Here is a 23,162-nt window from a genome sequence, read left to right on the forward strand (position 1 = left end):
GACGTAAAAAACCATTGGATAGCATGATCAATCCACATAAACATTTAACTGATTAGTTTTGAATAGACCATTTTATGTAAAGTGAACTAAAGCTATGTATCTTTAATAAATCCATTTATATAATTGGGATGTCAAAATGCATTAGGCAATGCATTACCCATGCATACAATACAACCTACATTGAAAAAGAAGCAATAAACAAAAATAACGTCTTTGACTTGGTTGGTACCATGTTGGATTAGTTCTCATAAAGAACCAATGTTCACTTCTTCGTAGATAGCAGTCCATTGATTAAATTACTTGTAACCCCCTAACAAGCTTTTTCCTACTGCAGATTATATATCTTGGATACTGGGAAATGTAACTTCTGGTGTGCTGTTTCTCTAATTTGTGACACAGTGAAATCTGTGATAAATAGCAATTGTTAAGAGATTGAATATTTTATACAACCCGCATTTATTGTGCCTTTTCCAACTTCCCTCTACAATATACAGTGTATCTAAAATGCTGTACAGGGTAAATGTTTTCTAGCTTTATAATTTATAGATTTAGTTTGGGGAACTTGATAATGGTACTCAGGAACACAAAGGTGAAACCATAAAAAGTGACATAAATGCTCCATTATAATTCAGATCCTATTTAACATTTTGGTTGCTATTTGTCTGCATTTCATTGAAGCACTTCTAGATGTTTGTCCCTAAGCATTTCCAATGGCCAAGGGGGTTGCGAGGGGTAGGGACTTAACATTCAATACTGCTTAAAATTATACCATCAAAAACATCAAACCAGCATATATTGTAGTTTTACAACAGTAGAAGAAGTAGAAAAAAATAAATATATTGAAATTCTAAACAACACAGCTAGAATAAAATTCCAACATTTGTAGGAAAACAAAGGAAGTACAAAGTCAAAAGGATGACATGTTTGAGTTACGTTTTAAAGAAAAGTCAAGATTCTTTTTACCGTTTTGACTTTTTGCCCCTCTATATTTTTTTGGTATTGTAATAAATTCATGATTTTTAGATTACCAATTCTTAAAGCAGATCTGAGTGATTATGTAAGCTGCTATTATTGAACTTGCGCTAAAGAATGTTAATTTCTTGGACGTAAAGAAAGTATTAAAGATCAGAGAACCAACCAGGCAAACTGTATATTTTTAGAACTAGTTCATAAATGGCAGCTAACATCATCTCCCAAGTGAAAGGCCCACTTTAAACTGTATGTATGCCATATTTTTCCCACATTTTTCTATGCTTTGTCTTTTTACAAATACTTTAAGTACAGAAAAAAAATCTGATGATTTACCAGAAATCCACTGAGCTGATAAATCTTCTGCAAAACCAAAGCATTGTTGTCAGCCCTGCCCAGTCCTTCCATCTGGACTACAAACCACAACCCTTTCTCTTTATCTCTATACCATAAAAGAGAAGTGATCTGTATGTTTTAGTGCAGAAGAAATATCATCCTCACATTACAAGAAATTCAGTAGTTTCTCAGTTGGACAGATCACCAAGTATCTTTTTGTTCTTGCACAGTTACAAAAATATGGCTAAATGTGCATGCTAAGCAGAGAAGTCCTGAATATTTTAATTTTATTTTGCCCAGACATGCACTTTACGCAGTGTTTAATATAACATATTAGCCGTACAGTGAGTACTTTTATTTTTTTATTATTATGAGTTTGCCCATGCACAGGCTTGCAAGGGAGCAGCAGTAAGGACCATGTCAATTGGGCTAATCTGATGCCAATGATAGATGGCCATCGGCAGAATCATACAACATACACAATGCCGTTGTCCTCAATAGTAAGAGATTGATTTCATAGACTAGAAGGAAGTCTCACAGCAATCCTGAAGCTGGCAACAAATTTTATGTGCCATAATTACCCATACAACATGGCCCTAAAGCTGAACTATTTTTAAAGAACTGCTTAAGCAAGCACAAACTGCTTATTTGATGAGAAAATATGACTGCACCATATACATATAAAATAACTAATTGCACACAGATTTTTTTTTATAACATTAATATATATTGATACAATGATTTACATCAAACTGATCTCTTTTACATTTACAGTATATTGTTGATCAATGAAAAAGAATATACATGCCCTTTAAATTTTCAGGAACATGTATGATCACACAAATATATTAATTTATAAATTAGTTTAAACCTTCTTTTATACCCTGGAGAAATGACAAATTGTTTTTGATTGGCTAGTATGAGCGATACAGATTTTTTCCATTGGTTGTGATGAATGTTGGTCCTCAGTTACCATCATCTCTTTATGTGGTTCTACTGGGAGCCTCAGAAGTGGACATTGTTGTGGCTGTGGAGGTTTTCTGTGCAATAAAAAAATATATTTTTGTTGATGACATAATTTCCAGAGTCATTCTAATGTATTATTAACTTTTATGTACATATGTTGTTATCTCTGGTATATTCTAAGTCAGAAGAAATTGGGAACTTTATACTACCCTACCAACATTTTTTGTTTTTAGTTTTGGACACAAAAGGGACAGACACAAAGAAAATTTTTGGTACGTCTTTTGTAGTTTGTGACCCCATTGGGGAGAGATCTGTGCTTGTAACACTAGGACAGGAAAGGAAACTAAACATAACAGTAAATTCATCCCAGCAGATCTAACCCTTCTCCAATCTGCTAACATATGTTTTTTGTAGGTGCCCCCGCTGGTAGGTTGTTCCAGCGCCTGTCTGGGCAGAAAATGATTTAGCCATACACAAGTTCTGATTGTTTAAAGCTCTCTAAGACGGGAGAAGACAGACTACCAAATGAGAAGTTGAGTGATGCAAAAAAAAAAAATCTAGACTGGATCTGGTCCAGAGTTAAAAATATTTGCCAGCAAAAAGAAAATGATTTTTAAGGAAATATATATCCAGGTTTGCTAACCTACTTACCGTAGGTTTCCCTTTGATAGTCTACCTTCTCCAGTCTTGGAGAATTTTAATAAATTTGGCTTGTTATGTTAACATTATTGACAGCATTGTCTGTCACAGTTGACACTGCCAGGTGCATGGAGGTAGGTGACTGGGGGGCATCAGCAAAATATCACTATGGGGCTCCATGATTCGTATTTACTCTTCTGAAACAAAGCAACACTCAAAAACAAATATATAAAATTTTAGTGAACATATGTGCCATGAAATCCCCAGAAGACCATAATAAATTAAGAGTGCACTGCCAATCTGAATACCAGGGTCACAATTTTCAGATTTATAGCACTGACATTTAAAACATATTTAATAGGCAATCAAATCTTGGCCTAAATTATTCCTTATTAAACGTCATAAAAATTAGAGGAATGGAAACTTACAGCCGAGGATCCCTTGTTGAACAGCGCCTCCCGCACCTAAATGTGGATAGAACACGTTACATTGCAATAATGATACTTACTGATGACTAATTGCTGGCACTTGGTGATAGGTCAAAACAGGATATTCAGGAAACATTGTTTTAAATTTTGTTCAATTTAGCAAAAAAGAAAAGAAAACCTTGGGATATTTCTAGTCTGTTAAGTGACTTTGAGAAGTGGTAGGTCTATCCTCCAGCCCATATGGATATTCTGTGACTGCTCACTTCTATAATTCATTGTTCATTATAATAACACAAGAACTCACCCACCAGGACTTCCTACCAGACTACACAAAAACTTCTCTTATCCCCCCCCCAGTTTTTACTTTATCTAATCATTCATATCACATCCTCCAATATATACACAGTTAATAATTTCAAGCTAACCCCCATTTCTCAGAACCCTCAATCCAGTCTCTATTCTCCCCTGAGGAAGCAATATGGTGAAACACGTCTGGAAACATAGACAACCCTATGCTTTGGATACCCTTTGATATAATCAGATATATAACCAGAACACCCTTTAGTTTGTATCATGCTATTTTTCCTTATGTGCTGATTATTAGCTCAGTTGAGCCGTGTATTGCCTAGAATGCTACATATTTATATCAAGTACATCAAATATGTTGCCATAAAAAGCCTCCTTCTCCTTTTTTTTTCTTCACTGTTTAGTGACTTGACAATGTAGTAGAACACTCTGGACATTGGAGACCTGGTCTGGTCTGTACCTGAAGACTCTCACCCCAAACTTGCAACCCTTTACACAAGCTCACTGTTAACCTACTTGTATCCATCCCAATCCCCAAAGCTGGTAAATCAACCCTGTTACAAGCCCCTATTTATTGCTGCTGTTTTGTAAGAAAAAAGCTTTATCTTTAAAAGTTCTTCAAAGGGTGTTCTACTTTACCCAGAGAAAAAGGAACCGTATCTTTCCAGTGTGTAGTCATACACGACCAGGTGAAAAATTCAGGGGAAAAATTTGGTTAAAACTGCAACAATCATCTAATATATTCTCTTCACAAATTCTTATCTTTTGGAATTGGTGGAAATATCCAGCTTACCTTTTTTTCTGTGATACAAGTCAACAAAATGAAGAAGCCCTGTAAAAAGGTAAAATTAAAATACATCAGTAACTGGTCATTAGGTTGTTATTCTACCTGGAATAGATATTTAGTTTATGGTAACTAACAATGGCTTATATCATTTGGGGAATCTGATTGGACCTGCTTTATATTCCTGGGTCGGCCACCAGCATGTCCTATGGGAGTTAGAGGCTCGCCGTATCCCTAAATTACTAAAACAATAGTCGTCATTCAATAAGCTGCTTGGTGGATTGCTGAACAATATTGCAGGGCAGCTATACTAGTACTTCTTCTAGGGACTGTACATTGCTTTAGGCTACACTCACACTGTTGTGCCAATGCACACATAATGTTGTACTGTGGTGCCATTTTTTTTTCATGCTTCTCCAACCCATCTAGCCAATGGATTTGTAGTTGGGCATACCACAACGCATGGTAGCACACTATTCTTCTATGTAGTTACAAACAATGCTTTCACATTTTCTGGCACTTTAAGCAACCCATTTGGAATGAATTAATGAATGAATGGGCTGTCTTAATGCCAGGCATGGTATCAAAGTGTATTATATATTGCGGTAGGGGAAACTTCGGGCTTGTAAGTTTATCCCCTATTCTTTTCATGTATAGTATACAAATATTTACAGAGTTTTAGAAAAAGCTTTCTACCCAAATTTATTGTATTTTTTACATTTTGTATAAGATGACCTACAAGTTAAAGAGGCAGCATTCATTGTAAATGGGTAGAAAAATAGGAAAAACTGCATCTATATATTGTAAATTATTATTCACATTAATATAGCCTCCCTTACTCACATATAAAAGTAAACCCCCAGTGAGTGGTTTGGGGACATATATAACAAATGGATCAAATAAAATCAGAATATTTTTTTATTAAACTTATTTAAAAGGACCATAAAAGCACATAATTATGAATTCTATCACAATAAAAAAACGGGGAGATGGGGAGTGACAGAAAGTTCTACAAAAAATTATTGATTTTGCCCATGACCAAAAAAAAAAAATTTGGTTTCTAGCTCTAACCTTCCATTGTCACTTCACCTAATGTATCAAGTGATGTGTTTTGCAGATATCGCTTCATCAGACCACAGGTTTATATCACCATTTTATATGAAATGACAGTCTGTATCTGCAGTATTGATTCTCCATTCCCTTACAAACATGATGTGAAAAGTTATATGTAAACTGAATAAAGGTTTTTTTTATTTTTTTATTTAAAAAAAATACTTTTTATTAAGCAACAAAAAAACGTTTTATTTAACCAACGTGTATCTTTATACCTCTCAAGAGCATCCACAAAATACATCCAGAAAAGATGGCAGTCCCCATCTCCACCTATATCTAATGCAATATTGTTCTAAATGTTTCCAAACCTCCCACTAGGGGGTTTACTTGCTTATTTGTATAAACAGGCTGTAGAACAGAGGAGAACTTCTAACCATCTCTGTTCCTTCTCTCCCATCAATTACTGTACCTGTGAATGTCAGAATTCTCTACTTTTATACCTCTATACCTCTAGCTTGCCAGCTCTGCCCTGAAGGTAGGATGAATCATAGACCAGCCAAGATGTCTCATTGTCCGGTATCTCTCTCCTCAGATTTTGCTCAGCAACCTTGGCAAAGATGATAATGATTCTAATATTTCTACCGAGCAGGAACCATATTTTGTATGCAATGATGACCTACATCAGACAGGTAATCTAATCTACCTGAGGAAATCTGAAAAGCTATGGCAAATGTTTATTATATACTATAATTCAGTGCTTTAGCAAATAATATTCAGCAAAGGGTTGGACCTTCTTTAAAGATCCATATTATGCAATAAAATGAATAAGTTTAGTTATATCTCTTGGACTGTGTGTTACCTGAAAAGCATTCATCCCAGCAAATCCATAGGTGAAAACTTGTCTTGTCAGATTGTCAAGGTCCGTTAACAAGGCAAACCCAAAAGACCAAGTTAACCCAAAGACAGGCGTTAATACCACAATGGCCTTCAAGATACTCTTAGCAGTTTCCCTGTCATCTGGTTGGTTGGCATCAGAAACTGATGGTCGGGACAACTTGGCTATCACTACCAGGAGTGTAAGGAAGTTAAACACAATAATGGATCCAGCTGGAACTGCAAAAGCATAGATTGCCCCACTTTCTGGGTTCAACCAACACACTTTTTCATGGCGGTACTTGCCTTTTGGGTAAAAATACAAGAAAGTGCCAATGGTAATAATGGCTGGGAAAAAATATCCAGCAGTAAATGAAAGGGAGACAAAAATCTTTTTTCGTAGATGGTGGAACACAAAGAGTAGCTGGTGGAGAAGCATTAAGCTTTGGGCGAATGTCCAGAAGAAAAGGGCTAGGTAAAAAAATTGGTTTAGAAATGTTATGGACAGGCAAATCAAATGCTCATCAATCACAGATGGAAAGGCAGATGACAAGAAGAAAGCGTCTGCACAGAGCAAAGACACCGCAATGTTGATCAGAGAGATGTGCCGGAAATATGAGATGTTGGTCCTTGTGACTGTCTTCCACACAAAGCCTTCAACAAAGATACAAATGCAAAGAGCAAGTATGGAAACCCCAAGGCCAACATAAGTGATTTCCTCAATTAGCATCAAAGGTTCCACATTGATTGACATAAGTACGGCAAAAGATGTTAAGTGGTTACAACTACAGAAGGTGGTATTGGTGTCCACCCTAGAAGTACATCCAATGTCCGACCAAGACCCACCAGAACCTGGCAGAGAGAAGTCCCAGAACACACAGTGCTGAGAATACCCTTTATCTGATCTATTTACCACAAATGACATTTGAATATTGGATGAAAAAAAGCTTAAATCTGATAGCTTTATAGTTGTAGACTGCACAACACTGTTTAGCTGTGAGTCAATGCTTTTCCCGAATGAACTTGGTAAGAGGTTTCCAAGGCTGCTGAACACCACGCTTGTAATCTTGATGCCTTGTTGTTGAAGGAGTGATGATATTGTCTGCTTGTCTATAGACATGCTCACTCCAAGATGTGTTGAAAATGTCTTTTCATAATTTTCACCCACACTTCCTTGGTCATAGGAGCTCCCCTTTAGGTGGATATTTCCAAGGTCAATCTCAAAGGATTCATTATCTGTATTTAGGAGCTGGCTGAAGAGTTCCACAGATTGCAGTACTTTGGAAGCTGGTGGACTTTTGGAGCTTTTCCACAATGAGGAACAGCCTGGATCTGTAAGGTCACTGGCAAGTGTGAGGAACTTCTGCAAAAAAACACAAGACATCATATATTATTTTTCAGTTGCATTCATATAAAATAGGATGAAATAAATATATATAAGGAAGCTATTACCTGCCAAATGATTTATATCTCTGTCCATTAAGGTCTAAGATTTACATTGAACTGCCACAGCACAGTCCTATATGGCAGGGCAAAAGACTTGATCCTCCCATTGCAGCTAACTTACAGTGTTAGGACTTTCCTCCCATGGAGAAGGAAAAGAAGACTAAGCACTGTAATACATTGGGAGAATACTATGTAAAAGCATTTGATTCTCCTTCCTTCACTGAATATCCAAGGCAGTAAGAGAGACCATTTACCGTGACAACAGCTGTATCGAACGTGCTGTTCTGGGTGGTTGCTATACTGGAGATGGATCCCAGGATGTTCACTGCTGCCGACACCTCTGCTGCATTGCCAACTAATGTCCCACTGGTGTTGGACATCTGTTGAATAATTTCTGGAACTTTAACCTGAGCATTTCCAAGACCTTGCTCAAGAGCCTGTAAAGAACAGGAAAAACAATGAGTTTATTCATTTTTAGGTGAACCTGTGCTCAGATCAAAGCATAATAATGAACAGATTCTGAACAAACTGAGAATGCACTCAATCACCTCTATAACTATAGGCATAAGTAAAAGTTACCATATCAACTGATCCGATTATAAACCAAAGTACCTACTTTTACCTGAAAAAGAAAAACAATAAACTACATTGACTTGAGTATAAACACAGGACATAAAAAGTGGCCATCCCTGCTGACGTTCAAAACAGTATTCAAAAGAAATGGCAAATAATTGAATGGGAATAAATACATCAATTATATGGGATTTTCATTTAAAAGCAGAAAGAAAATAAAATCACATGGGTTCAGCCTGTATACATTTTTTTATAGGTTAGGTTAAAGTATTTTGTATTTTTGTTTATGATGGGGCATTTGCTACTAAATTATGTTTTGTGCGTTTTTGTTGACCACCAGTAGATGGAGCTGTGTCCTCATGTAAAGTGTGTAACAGACTCAAATATCTGTCTCAGAGAGTTTGCCTCAGGTTATGCTTTGGTCACACAACACTATCTCATGGTGTGACCAAATTATACCCTGATTTTTTCTCTAATGGCATTTTCAAAAATCTTGGTTTATATTCAAGTATATACTGTAAGTAAAGACATTTCAATTCAGTAAACAAACCTGTGAGTTTTGCTTTGGAAAAAGTTCAACAACAAAATCAATCATGCCAAAATAATAATCAGTGCTGATTCCTACTGGTTGTGCAATTTATCAGTTATCGAATCTATCCCATGTACAGAGCTGTAAGCCCACCCTCTGGGCTGTATTACCTGAACACTGTTTAGTGCAGTCTGTAGCTGTTGGCTAATACAGCTATCCTGGACACTCAACCACACTCCATCTGCCGAGCAGTCTCGGGTTAGGTATCCTGATTTTCCCACAGGACAGATAGCAGTGGAAGACATTCCAGCTCTTGTCACATTCCAGGTAATCCCACCATTCACATCAATGCTGCAAAATATATCTGCCGCTAGAGTAAAGATAAAAACTCAATTACTGCATAACCCCTAAACTCAAATAAAGAGGTGCTTTGCCATTGTCATACTTGGTCAATGTCATTTGTTTTATATATATATATATATATATATATATATATATATATATATATATATTTTTTTATACAGGTAGTCCCCGGGGTTACATACAAGATAGGGAATGTAGGTTTGTTCTTAAGTTGAATTTGTATGCAAGTGGGAACAGGTACATTATTTTATTAAATGCAATTAGGACAGATGTGTGTCTCAACATATTATTAGGCAGTGTGGTGTCAGTTACTATATAAAATCCTCACTGTGAATTAATGACAAACAAAGCAAAAAAAAAAAAACAAAACTTAATGGAGCCTAGACATTCATTAACTTCTGGAGCAAGCTGTGCTTTGATGTGCAAAAAGAAACAACTGCAGAGTTTGTCTAGGTCATTAAAGAATGGTCATTAAAGAATGAAAGAACAAGAGCTTGCAGAACAGCAAAAGACTTCTTCTGCAAGTCATGCGAAACGCCCCCCATCAAGTTTAGAACCTGCACACCAGCAAGCAGGGAAACCCCGTTCGTATCTAGAAATCGTCAGTATGTCGGATGTCCTTAACTCAGGGACTACCTGTATCAAGGGCAGTATGTTGGCCTACCTTGTAATGTCCACCAGGGACAACATCTGCATAGAGTTTGTTTCCCCATACTTGTGTGGGTTTCTTCGCACAGCTTTCAGACTTTGGGGCAGCCTTTCTCAACATTTTTACCATGGGAGAACCCTTGAAATAATTTTCAGATCTCAGGCAACCCCTGCTACACAACTACAAACTCATAAAACATTAGCATGATGGTTACTGGAAATAATGCTTCTTACATTGCTGGCCAATGAGAAAATAAACGCCAAAAGATAGATTTTTGGTGCCAATGGTAAGTGACCTGAGAGGTCCAAATTGCTCATTTCTGATGAAACCCTTGGCAAGTTCTGCAAGAACCCTAGGGTTCCATGGAACCATGGTTCAAACACTGTTTTAGGGGCAGAGATTGATGGTAGTGGTTCAGTCTACTTTGTTAAGTGATGAATAACATGTCCCCCATACAGGACTACAAAAAAAATGTACTATAGGTAGATTACTACCTATGTTCTTATTGAAGGGATTTCTTTTATGCTAAGTGGCAAAAGCACAGTTATACTTCAGACTCTTATATGGGACTGCCTTAAACCCTTTTCTACCTTACCCTACGTCTCAATACTTTTCATACCTATATCCCTTTTTATAACTCATACTAACTAGTACGCTCTGTGTTTTGTCCTCTCATGTCTCCTTTACATTGTTCTGCAGATTTAGAGAAAAGCTACTAAACATAACCTACCACAACCAACACAATAAACAGACTTCTAGATATCAAAGATAATCCACGACAATAACCTTTTATGTGTACCCAATATTGACCCTAGCAGTACCCTATTGAGAGCAAAAACTAAAAATCTGGTCAATGAAAGGAAACAATAATATTTTTCTATCTGTAAATTATCTGTATTGTTCATTTTGTTATATGTATTATACTTGTTTTTTATTGTCAGTGCTAGATTTATTGGATGATGTCCTTTGGGGTGTATAATTTTCACTAATAAGGTGCATTATATATTTAGGGAAGGATAGAAACAGACAGGCTTTTATAGGCAATGTGATGTTTGTGTTTATTTTTGTGAACAGGTAATATGTGGTCCTAAAATTAACAAAGACCATCAATTTTACATCACAAAGTACTATAATAGAATGTGAATACAAGTGACCATAAAATTAATATTATGCCAACATATGCTAATTATTGTACAAAGTTGTCTTAATGACTGTTTTGCTGGTCAAAAAGACATCTCAAGGTTCCCAACACGTATTGCCTTTTGGCTTCCTCATGGGACAGTTGAGATCAATGCTAGACATAAATAATAAAATACAATACAACATTATATTAGTTCATCTAGGTGTGTACATATTGTTAACAAGTAAGATCATATCATAAGGTATATTGGTATCTAATATATTATGTTATAAATACATTTACATTCATATGACATCACATTGTACAATGTTATGTAAGGTACAGCTGAGTCAGTACATCCCTGGCGGATTAATAGTGAATCAATTTCTAAAATATATATAAAAGGAAAATCAGGTCAATCTTTAGAAGATTAGAATAGAAAACATTAGTACGGTAATCAAAATTGTTATCAAAAAGTAAGTAAAAAATTTTCTTTTATTTTTTATTTTCATTATTTTGATAACAATTTTGATTACTAATGTTTTCTATTCTAATCTTCTATAGATTGACTTGGGTTTTCCTTATATATATATATATATATTTTATAAATGAACTATTAATTCACTATTAATTCACTATTTTTCTGCCAGGGATGTACTGACTGACATATGAAAGTAGATGTAATTATAACATAATATATTAGATACGCGTCACCTTGAGATATCTTTTTGATCAGCAAAATAGTAATTAGGACAACTTTGTACAATAATTAGCATATGTTAGCATAATAATAATTTTATGGTCACTTGTATTCACATTCTTTTATAGTACTTTTTTCTTGTAAAATAGTTGGTCTTCCCACCATTCACTACATAATATTAAGGTGCATTATATTGTTATGTGTTTCTATAGTGTACATACCTTGTATTACAACCACAGGAATGAAATTAGATTTTTGTTGGCCAGCCTTGTTCATAAATGTACAGGTGTAGTTGGTGTCGTTAATAGGGCGAGGAGGAGACAACGTGTAACATTTTAAGTCCATCCTCAAAACTGGCAAGAAAAGAAAAAGCATTTTAATTACATAAAATGGTATAATAATAGTATATTAATATAAAATTGTATTTTCATTTCTGATCAATGCACCCTATATGTTCCTATGTGGATTAAAGGATTGAATACAATGAACACTACAGATTACTAACCAGGTCGTGCAGTGAATAATATATTGTTAAATGTCCAGGTGACATTATAGTCCTCGTCATCATAAGGCACACAGCATTCCAACTTAAGCTGAGATGTGTCCTGGGCGGTGAGGGTCTTCTGTAGTGGGTTGATGGTGATCTCTGATGGAAGAAGAGTAACATTGACTACTGTCTGTGCCTCGTGCACCAGGCTATCATTGTGGAACTGGCAAAGATAGGTCCCTGAAACAAACAAAACCATTAGTTAGGTTACTACCTTGGTGTTTATGTATGAAACAAGAGACTCCTGAGCCACTATGCTACAAATTACAATAGAAAAATGTAAAACACTACAGGAACCATAGATTTAGGGCAGTGGTGACCACGGTGGTGACATCAATCAAGCTGAAATGGGGATCAAAAAACTGGCTATGGTATACAAAAGAGGAATATTTATTTTGATGTGCCATGTTTTTTCTGAAATTGGTAACTTCTTTGGCTAGGAACCATGGAATTCTAGAGTTCTGGCATCACTTAAGAGTCCTATCCAGAATACAGGTAGTCCCCGGGTTACATACGAAATAGGAATTGTAGTTTTGTTCTTAAGTTGAATTTGTATGTAAATCGGAACAGGTACATTATTTTAATAAATGCAATTAGGACAGATGTTTGTCTCAACATAATATTAGGCAGCGTGGTGTCAGTTACTGTATAAAATCCTCACAGTGAGTTAATCACAAACAAAGCAAAAAAAATAAAAAAATTCTTATGGAGCCTAGACATTCATTAACTTAATGAGCAAGCTGTGCTTTGATGTGCAAAACGAAACGAATTATTCGTCAATACAAGCTTTAGGTTAAAACTCACTGACCTTTCCACCATCGTTCAGCCTTAAAGATTGTAAGGACAGAGACAGTTGATCCGGACAGTTGCTGAGTTGACACATCCACGTATCCTGCAGCACTGAACACCATATTGGTTACATTATTGGCAGTGACAGTCCAGTTCACTGACGTCATGGTTTCATTGATCTGACAAATGAGCTGGATGCGGTCACCGAATTTCACCTCCAACTCTTTTGGCGCAATCGTTACCACTCCTGAAAATGGCAAAAGTCATCCTGTAAGTTAGGTTTCCATTTCAAGTTTCCTCTCCTAGCTTTAACCTGCTAATATTTTGCCTTCCCTGGTTCTTTCTTTCTCCTTTCATCAACATGCTAAATATTTTAGATTTTAAATTGACTTTAGATTGAATGACATCAACAAGTGAATCATGCCTTGTGGGGAAAAAGGGTACTGCCGTAGAGGAGAGGAGCCTGTACAACAATGCAGACTGTGTGGCATCAAATAGCACATGTGTTGTGCCACTGAGATACTCAGTATTGTTTATTGCCACCCTAAATGCACCTTAAGAATACGCTACTGTGCAACGAATGTCTGTAGGTAGCCATGTGGCCTGTTTATGCACTACATGTGTTGAATTTGGCAGCCCATTCATATAGAAAGCTACTGAACACTGTGCATCGCAACTCAAAAAACAATGTGTGTATGTTTAGTAAACAACATTTCTATATTGTAGACAAGCAAGGTGTTTACACCAAAATGTTGTGCACAGGAATGGACGTTATGTCATGCGCTTTTGAAAAAACTCTTATATAAACCTTGTTTAATGAAGTTTTGCAACAAGTATAAAATGTAGTTAGAATATTAAGTTAGTCAGAATGTAGTTAGAATAGAAAGTTCCACTTTAGGAATTGGCGACCAGTAAGGGCTTTATTGCAGATAAGGACAGGGTTGCTGGGACTGAATGAACTCCTGTGCACCTGTGTGGGGTTTATGTCATTCCAGCCCAGCCAACCAAGAGGGATGAAGATCAGAACAGAGTAGGATCAGCAGAGTAAAAATACAGTTTAGTTCTGCATTAAACAATCATTAGTGTGCAAAGCTTACCTTCAGTTGACATCTGTGATGATATGACCCCAGGAAGAGATTGAGAAACCAGAGCATTGCTGGATGAAAGTTGTGTGGAAGAAACTGGACCTGACAGTGACATCTTGAAACTGGCTACCACACTCCCTCGACTTGATATAAGCACATATGTCTTTAGTATACAAGGTTATAAGCATACATTTACACAATATATACATATAATAATCCAAATTTTACATTTTATACAGTTTTTATTACCTGAATCCAAGCACCGCCACAGTCAATGGATTGCAGTTCTTTGTGTAAGCATTTAGAAGCTAATAAAAAGAACAAATATAAAATTAGTATGAAAGTAAGTTCAATGTCCAAAAAAAGCTTTCTTTTCCCTTTAAGTGTATCTAAATCATAAAACAAAATGTAACATATTGCAATGTATCATTTTTTATACACAGTGACTGTATTAGTTTTCTTTTTCAGGCTTTGTTCTTTTGATTTTTTTATGTGGAGCCATGGTTGTCCTGATTTGCACTACTAACTGCTCACTTCTCTTCTTACACAGGAAGGAAGAATTAGTAGTTATCAGAAGATAGAATAGAAGTAATTTTTGGTTGTCTATGTATTTATTTCAGCTCTCAGCAAGGTAAAAGGACACTGCATCTCTAGGAAAATCAACATATATTTTCTGTACATTTTAGTTTGCTTCAATTTTAGTTATCCTTTTTTTAAAAATCTTAGTGATTGGAGACAATTAAAAAACTCCCAGGAAGCCCCTGTTTCAGACACTTGATTTACTTATGGAACATTCTCTTGAAAAATAAAAGGATGTTTTTTGAATACTTGAATGCTTGATTGCTGAATTTAGAGACAGATGGTCGGGCAATAGAGGGCCCTTGTGTTTGACAGAGTTGGTATTAGGCGGAGTTATTCTTTTGACCTGCCTTAGGCTGGTTTTGCATTGCCAAAGACTTGTATTGGAGTGTAACACACTTTTGATGTAAACACAGGCCCTTCGGAAGGAGGTAATGGTTAGATAGGGCCCCCCTGGATCAGAAGCTTTATAGCATGAGATTCAGTTACCACTAACACTACGGCACAGCTATATGAAACGCATGCTATTTCTAACGAATTTCAAAAAGGAATGAAAAGGAAAGTTCTTTAGCTGCCCAACATGGTTTAAATATACTAAACAGCCTGAAATAACTTTTACATGCACTACCAACTCCTGGAGCTAAAAAATGCACAAGAATCATTTTACTTTTGTAAACTTGTGGCCTACTATAGCCGTGCACCCATATTGGATGTTAGTTCAGCTGAAGTAATGAGAGCACTGCCAAAATGCTGATATATCATTGTGATATCTTGATTGGGCTCATGCCTGTCAAATCATATCTTCACAGATTGGGCTCACATCCACAAGAATGTTGGTATTTTCCCTGTGGTTGTCAATGGGCTTTGTCTTTTTCCAGCCTGAAAACATTGTATTTGTGCTGTATTTTACATTTAATTCTTTCTATGTTCACAGAATATATGATTATACTTACAGCCAGTGTAATATTGGACTGCAGGGCCTGATACTTTGGTGAGCTTGCATCTAGTAGATCTGTTGTAAATGTGTCATTCATGGTAAGTGATCCTTTAAGATCAACTGAAAAAATGGAAATTAAGTTAAGAAACTAGACATTTTAAAGGTGAGTTCCAGTGTTGTGCCTTTAGCTCAACTGCAGTCCAAACTTACATATTTAAATGAATAAGAAGCACTTAGGAACAATTCTTTGCACATAGCTGCAAGGGGCTGCAGCAGATCACAGTCCAGTTCTCACCAAGCAATAGTCACATTTAGGCTACATTCACACGTGCAATAATAGTTGTTGGAAAGAATCTTTCACAATCCTTTCCAACGACAAACAACTGCACAATGCATGAACAAGTACTGTATGTCAAGCATGGAGAAACAGTACCACTAGGGGGCACTATGGCTCGTACGAAGGTAGTGTGAGCCCTGAGAAGGGCCAACGCGCAGAGTCTAAGCAGTAATCAGGCTTTCTCCAGAACTTCTGATGGTGAGGATGTTGCGCCGCTGGTTACTGCCAGGTTGTGGTCCTTGGACACACCAAGTGGGCAAAACATGATACCAAATCACAAAGCAGAAGGATAGTTCAGGAAAGCCGGGGTCGAGACAGGCAGCAAGCAAGAAAGGTCAGGTCACACGCCAGGGGTCAATTGCCAGGGATCCAGGAAACAGACAGCACTGACACAGGGGCCACTGAGGGCACAGGGAACACAGGAGACACTGGAAGCTACAGGAGGTACAGGTGACACAGGGATATTCACAGACAGACAGGAACACTGGAACAGCACAGGGAAGTAGGCTGGCAACCAACAGACTGGACAACGAGGGACACAGGAAACACTGGATTAGGCAACAGAACTAGGCAACAGAAACTCACTCAGCAGAACTAGGGGCTCGGCACTAGTGGAGACTTGTTGCATGAACACTTAGTGCAGTGTGTGAGCTAGCTAAATAGCCAGGGTTGGTCCGGAGACTATTTTCTGATTGGCACGTGGATTGGATGGAATTGATAAAGTTTTGAAACAGAGGCATGCCCAGCATCAGAACTGCCCGCATGCACAGGAGAGAGGCGTCTGCGCTTTAGAGGGAAAGAGGTAAGTGTGACACTGTACATACAGTACTGTTCTGCTCTATGGAGGGGGGGGGGGAATGATGGAGCAGCACCCCACTGGGCTCTCTCCCCTTCACTAATTTTAATTAGGATTGTTCGTCATCTGTGGATCACCCCAGATTCTCATCAGCCCCGAGGCAATTATCGGGCAAGAATCATCTGACGTGTGTACGTAGCCTAAGTTATGTGTTTGCTGGGTCTTGCTCTCTAGAGATTTTTTTTTTTAAGTTATTTTTGATATTACATAAAAGCCAGAAAGGATAAAGCGGTAGAGGCAATGGCTAAGGTTTACCATGGTTTTGAAGGCAAAATAAAGGTAAGCTTTTTTCAGCTTTAAGTCATCCATATTTGCTCAAGTGAACAAATACGTTGCAGATTTTTTCCTAGTATCATATATATATATATATATATATATATATATATATATATATATATACTGTTGGCTATTTTAGGTGATTTTGCGACATTGAGCAAGTGCTGGGTTAAAGGTGGCTTGTATTTATTCACTAGAAGCTCAATGGTATCACAAAGTTTTTTTTCTTACCTCTCTGGTCTGAAATATTTTTGGGAGCCTCACACACTGGAATTTTGTCAGCTTGTATGAACAGACAGGAGCAGAAGCTGGAAGAGTTGCTACAAGGAGGGTAAGTGTAACACACAGTGATGTTCCAGCTGTATCCAGGGTTGCACGTACACATCTTTCCTGTGTTGGTAACATTACATTCTACAAGACAGAATTCAAATATTGGATTTGAATGTAATGCACATGAGTCATACACATTCATAAATTGAACATACGCAAATGATAAATCAGAGATTCTACAACAAAACTTCTGATTTTCCAAAATATGGTATTTCTTGATCAAAGGGTAACTGTAAAAAAAATTGTAGGTCACAAACATCTTATACTGATCTCAAATGTAAGCTGAATTTTCCTAAGAGGATGCTGCATTTCCCATCTATACAAACAATCTTTTTATATTCAAAAGATTTGTATAGACATGACCAAATATACCCCCAAACTACCCACTCCCCACTTGATTGAAGAATAGATGTCTTGCAACATTTTTCCTTGTTTCTGTAATGAGAAACAGAAGTGAGAGTTCAGATATTATTGATGTAGTTATACCCCAGGTCTACATCTCCCAGGTCTACATCTTTTCCTGCACATGGTGAGTGACTGGGATCTAGGACTTGTGGCAGATGCAGCCAACAGTTGGCCCCTGTGCAGAACTGACTTGGGGCCCTTGGGCCTACCATTGGCTGAGGAAGGTCCAGGGCCCTTGTGCAGTGGCACACTTGACACCTTCTTTGTCCATCCCTGACATTTCTCTTTCTAAGTCAGTGGCATTTTATTATTGGAATAAAATGAGTATAATCCAGGGAAAAATAATCAAAAAGGGGCAGAGATAGGTGGAGTTTTGTAGTCCAGCAGAAAGAAAATCTGTCGTATCTGGTAACACTGCTTAGGGTTTCAGTGCAGAAGGAGCGTCATTGACAGCCTACAGTTAGTATTAGAATTTCTTGGAGTGTTTTTGAAGGAATGATGGATCAGTGGCTAGCACGCTTTCCTTTTCAGCACCCAGGTACGGATCTTGTCTGCATGGAGTTTATATGTTCTCCTTGTGTTTTCATGGGTCTCCTCCCACTTGCAGTTAGTTTACTTGTCTCCCTCCCAAAATTGACCTTAGACTTTATTAAAGGCAAATGACTATGGTAGGGACATTAGATTGAGAGCTGCTATGAGGGACAGCTAGTGACATGACTATGGACTCCGTAAAGAGCTGTGTATTATGTTAATTCTATATAAATACCCAGTAATATTATTAATGATATATAGGGAAACGTGCCTGCATTGCAGAGATATACTGCATATGTTTTCAATCTTCCCAGACATACAATTGAAATGTATGGCTGCGATTTCTTTTCAGTGTACGTGCATTTTGGCATTCAGCCTGTATTTCCATTGCATTTGCATTATGTTTGCTTGGAATTGTGATGTTTGCTGTGGGTCATTTTCAACTAATAAACAGCATTTTCCATTTTTACACAGGAGTAAAGCAGCTTGTAAATCTCCCCACTGACATAACCTGTTTCATAAATCCACTGAAAAAGCAAATGTTTCCCCAAACAAGCCTGTGTAAGACCCCCCCAATCAGCAGGACATGGGGAAGGCAGGGGACAGACATGAGCATTCACCATCTTTTCACCTTGATTGCACTCAAATCTTACCTGTAGTGATTTCTACCTGCACCACGCTGACACTGACGGAGGAGTTGATGGACAATGCGTAGGGTAATATCGATGCATCCGTTAAATACTTTTCAGCAGCACTACTCCCGTAGCCTTCTATGAGGATCTCCGTGTAATACACATACTCATATGTGCTCTGGCTAGCTGGGAAAACACAATTTATTATTTTCATTAAGTTCTAGTATTCTTGCTCAGGTAATTTGACACTTTTCCAATTGTATTAAAATGGCACGGACCAAATAATTATCTTTTAAATCAAATAATCAGCAGTAAGGTAGAGATTCCAATAAATGTCCATCTTTGTACGAATTCATATCTGAGACATCACAATATGTGTAACAATATTTTTCTAAAAAGTGACTTTGCCTAGGCTGGGAGGATCATATCAGCCTGCTGCACACAGATAGAAACATTTCCTTAGTCTCTTCTTCCCCAATGTTCAGACTGCAATATTGTAACTTTGTAGCAGGTGGGATGCTTCATCAAAAACTGCCCAGGGTTTGTGGTGGCCATGCCATGTAATATGTATTGGTGGCTTGTAACTTCCACAAGGGGTGAATGTAACGGTGAAAACACAGGAGCAATGTGGGGACTCTCTACAACGGGAAGAGCAAAACGAGGACCCCCCTGGATTCACCGGTAATATTTTAATAAAAGATGGCGCTTTTATATGGCATTGTAGACATTGGGTTTAGATCTACTTTAATAATCTCAGAGTGGGCTCAATCAAATAGACATTCTAATGTTTACTTACTTGCCAGTTGCCTTTTGACTCTTTGTTCATTGTATTCCTTTTCCTGGTAAAAAAAAACAAAAAACGGTGCATACAAATGCAGAATAAAAACTTACTATATTGTCTTTAGATGTATTGCAAAATGTAAATTCATTTGATAGTATAGGGATAGTAAATATTCTATATGGTTGTGTACCTACCATTGTGGGTTTCTCACAGATTATAATATATTCTTTGTTGTGCCATGTACATACATGCATCACCATGGAGTAATCATCATCTTTCCTAAAGTGACTCCTAATGCCAGGGAGGCATTGTTGGCTTTATATGGGATCTGGCAAGAGGGCAGCTCCAGAGCAGGGTAGGGAAATTGTTCATAGGCTATAGGGATTTGAGAGGGCAGATTCTCCTTCCTTTATGTGAACCTTTCACTTCTTCCGGGCACCACAGTGCCACCCGATTCCACATTGGTCACCATTAAGCACCGGCAAATGGAGCTGCTGCTAAATGGGTGCTGGCCCTCAGGCTCCCTGGCAGCATTGGAATAGCCAGATACAGGTAAAAAAGTGCTGACAATGCTGAAGTCTCTAATAACTATTGTACCCACTTTCTTGGGACTAGACCTACATATTGTGTCTTCTGGAATCCATTCTGCCAAAATGACATTCTTTATCTCATGACATTCTTTATTTTCACACAATGAGTTTTGAATTTAAACTTACTTTGCCGTACTTTTTTGATTCATGGTGATAAAGGTGTTTCCAGTGACTGTGGTTTTGTTTCAGGATTATACTGGAAGTTCCAGATGATAATTTTTTGAAATAGGTTCGGGTCCACGTCAAGTTGCTGCAGAATGTCAGTGTGAATTTCTTTGTGGCCTTCCTTTTGTTTTGGTGTGAAATTTTTCTAAGAGTAAGAACAATGTGGAAAGGTGGCTCCTGACTGCCGTTCTTTCTGCTACCACTTAATTTTTTTGCCCACTTTTTTCTACATGAAGAATCTGCCCAATAAAGCTGGTTCTGTTGACCATGTACAGATCTTTCTTTGGGCTTTTTTATCCAAACTATTTTCCTACTCCACCGTAGAATACTGTATCATATCCTACTTGGTTATATTTAATCCCTAACCTCTACGTTAATACGTTTCTCTCTAAAGACATTGAATAAGATCATTTGTTATCTGATGGTTCTGACTTATCCCTGAGGAAGCCTAAAGAGGCCAAATGCATATGGACTTCAGACCTTCTCTTTGATATTAACCCTTTTTAGGAGAAACTTGTATAGAATAGGCACTGTTTACCCCACTTGAAGGTATAGAGTTAAATTTAATTTAGCATTAGTATGTATAAAGTTGTCTCTGATATGATATTTGTATGCTAAGTACTTACTTACACTCATATATATATATATATATATATATGCATATATATATATATATATATATATTTAAAAAAGAAACATTTTTTCCATAAAACCCCTTCTATTACAGTTCTTTCTTCTTTTCCTAGTAAAATGTTACTCAATGTGTTGCTCAACTTTTTAATCTAGCATGATTTCAGCACATGAAGGGAACTGCATTAAACGGTGACTGACAAACTAAATGGTGGAGACTGCTGTCGTTTTTTGTGCATGGACAAATTTAAACATTTATGGCAAATGCTCATAATCAGGTCTCACTGCTTTGTTTAGGTGATAGAAACACAGACTTGTTATTTAATAGATAGACCTCATATATGGTAGTACCAGCCAGTATTGTAGAGAAGGCCCCTCAATTACTGTTTTTATTCAATTACTGCTCTTTTTATATAACTTGCTTTATATTGGCTTAGGAAGAAGCAAAGGATCGGGGTTCAGGCATCCAAAGGATGCTAATTATTTCTTAAACTTTTCCCAGGCTCTGGTTGACATTGAGTGGACCTCATATCCATCTTGCAGGTCACAGCCTGCTCGTCATGTTTTCCTTAAAGCTTTTTTAAAAGCTGCTGTTCGTTTTCCTTTTTCTTTAGCATAAAGAACCCAGTATGTAGCTGTAGCTTTAGACTAAAGCATAAACCATCACCCCTAGGAATGGTAATACAAAGTTTTCCATATATTAAACATTTCCCCAACACCCAACCCTCTGTTCCCCTATCACAATGTCTGACCAATCCTGGTCTGCATGTAATATATCTATTGTTATGTCTATCTCCCTTACCTGTTCATTACTTAGAGGAGAATTCACATAACAGGATCCAGACATCACCAGATACAGGAATACCGCTGCAGCAATGGCTCTCATCCTAAAATATTGGCAAAAGTAATATTGTAAAAACTCAATTTCACCAAACACATGTGTTATCTCTGTCAATAAAGGTTGCTTTGGGCTATGTCCAGAAACCCCATATAAACCCCAAAACTATTGTCATCTTAAAACTTTCTTCTCTCAATCTAGTTTTCTTTCACCAGGCTTGTGACCCAGGATGATACATTGGAGCACAATAGGAATAAATTCTATGATGTGTTCTTTTAGTTACCTAACCCTAATCAACTATAATTTACTCCTTCATCCCCTTTTACCCTTTGCTACTTTTTCTGATATTTTTTAAATCCTATTTTGTTACCTTAATGTTTTATTTTTCATTTGTATTTATATAGTGGCAACATAGTATGCAGTGCTGTACAATAAATAGGGGTTGCAAATGACAGAGGAGGAGAAGACCCTTACAATCCAAGAAGAGCTTACAATCCAAGAGGTGGGTGAAACAGCACACAATAGGAGGAGGGGGAAGTAGTGAGGGTTTTAAGAGACAGAAGAAGATGGGTAGGCAAGTTTGAAAAGATGAGTTTTGAGAGCTCTTTTACACAGTAGAAAGTGGAAGCAAGCCGAATAGGACGAGGAAGACCATTCCAGGGAGTTGGGGCAGCTCTAGAGAAGTCTTGGAGCCATGTGTGTGATGAGGTTATGAGTGAGGAAGTCATTACAAGGTCATTGGAGGAGCGAAGAGAGCGGCTAGGGGAGTATTTTTCTATCAGGTCAGAAATGTAAGTGGGACAATAACTGTGAGGGGATTTAAAGGCAAAGCACAGGAGCTTGAATTTGATTCTAAGATGAAATGGAAGCCAATGGAGAGAACTACAAAGAGATGCAGCGGAAGAGGAGCGGTGGGAAGGATGGATGAGTCTGGCTGCAGCATTCATAATAGATTGTAGAGGAGAGAGTCCGGTTAGTGGAATACCAGAGAGGAGGAGGTTACAGTAGTCCAGACCAGAGATGATAAGAGCATGTACAAGGTGTTTGGTGGTCTCAGGGGACAGGTAGGGGCAGATTTTGGAGATGTTGCGTAGGTGAAAGTGACAGAACCTGGAAATAT

At 37.4% G+C, this 23,162-nt stretch overlaps 1 protein-coding gene across 1 annotated transcript; it reads right to left on the bottom strand.

The window, feature by feature from the left end:
* Nucleotides 1–2,288: 2,288 nt before the first annotated feature.
* Nucleotides 2,289–22,090, bottom strand: LOC140329684 (adhesion G-protein coupled receptor F3-like). The gene is made up of 16 exons (XM_072410076.1): nucleotides 22,007–22,090; nucleotides 19,835–19,877; nucleotides 19,060–19,224; nucleotides 17,372–17,551; nucleotides 15,688–15,791; nucleotides 14,405–14,463; nucleotides 14,168–14,298; nucleotides 13,090–13,317; nucleotides 12,240–12,461; nucleotides 11,956–12,087; nucleotides 9,073–9,272; nucleotides 8,055–8,237; nucleotides 6,341–7,717; nucleotides 4,438–4,476; nucleotides 3,339–3,374; nucleotides 2,289–2,345 (listed from the first exon to the last, which is right to left on the bottom strand). Exons 1-16 carry the CDS (start codon nucleotides 22,088–22,090, stop codon nucleotides 2,289–2,291), a joined length of 3,240 nt encoding a protein of 1,079 aa, XP_072266177.1.
* Nucleotides 22,091–23,162: the final 1,072 nt, after the last annotated feature.

Source organism: Pyxicephalus adspersus, chromosome 4 (assembly GCF_032062135.1).
Source record: "Pyxicephalus adspersus chromosome 4, UCB_Pads_2.0, whole genome shotgun sequence".
In the NCBI taxonomy this organism is placed as follows: Eukaryota; Metazoa; Chordata; class Amphibia; order Anura; family Pyxicephalidae; genus Pyxicephalus; species Pyxicephalus adspersus.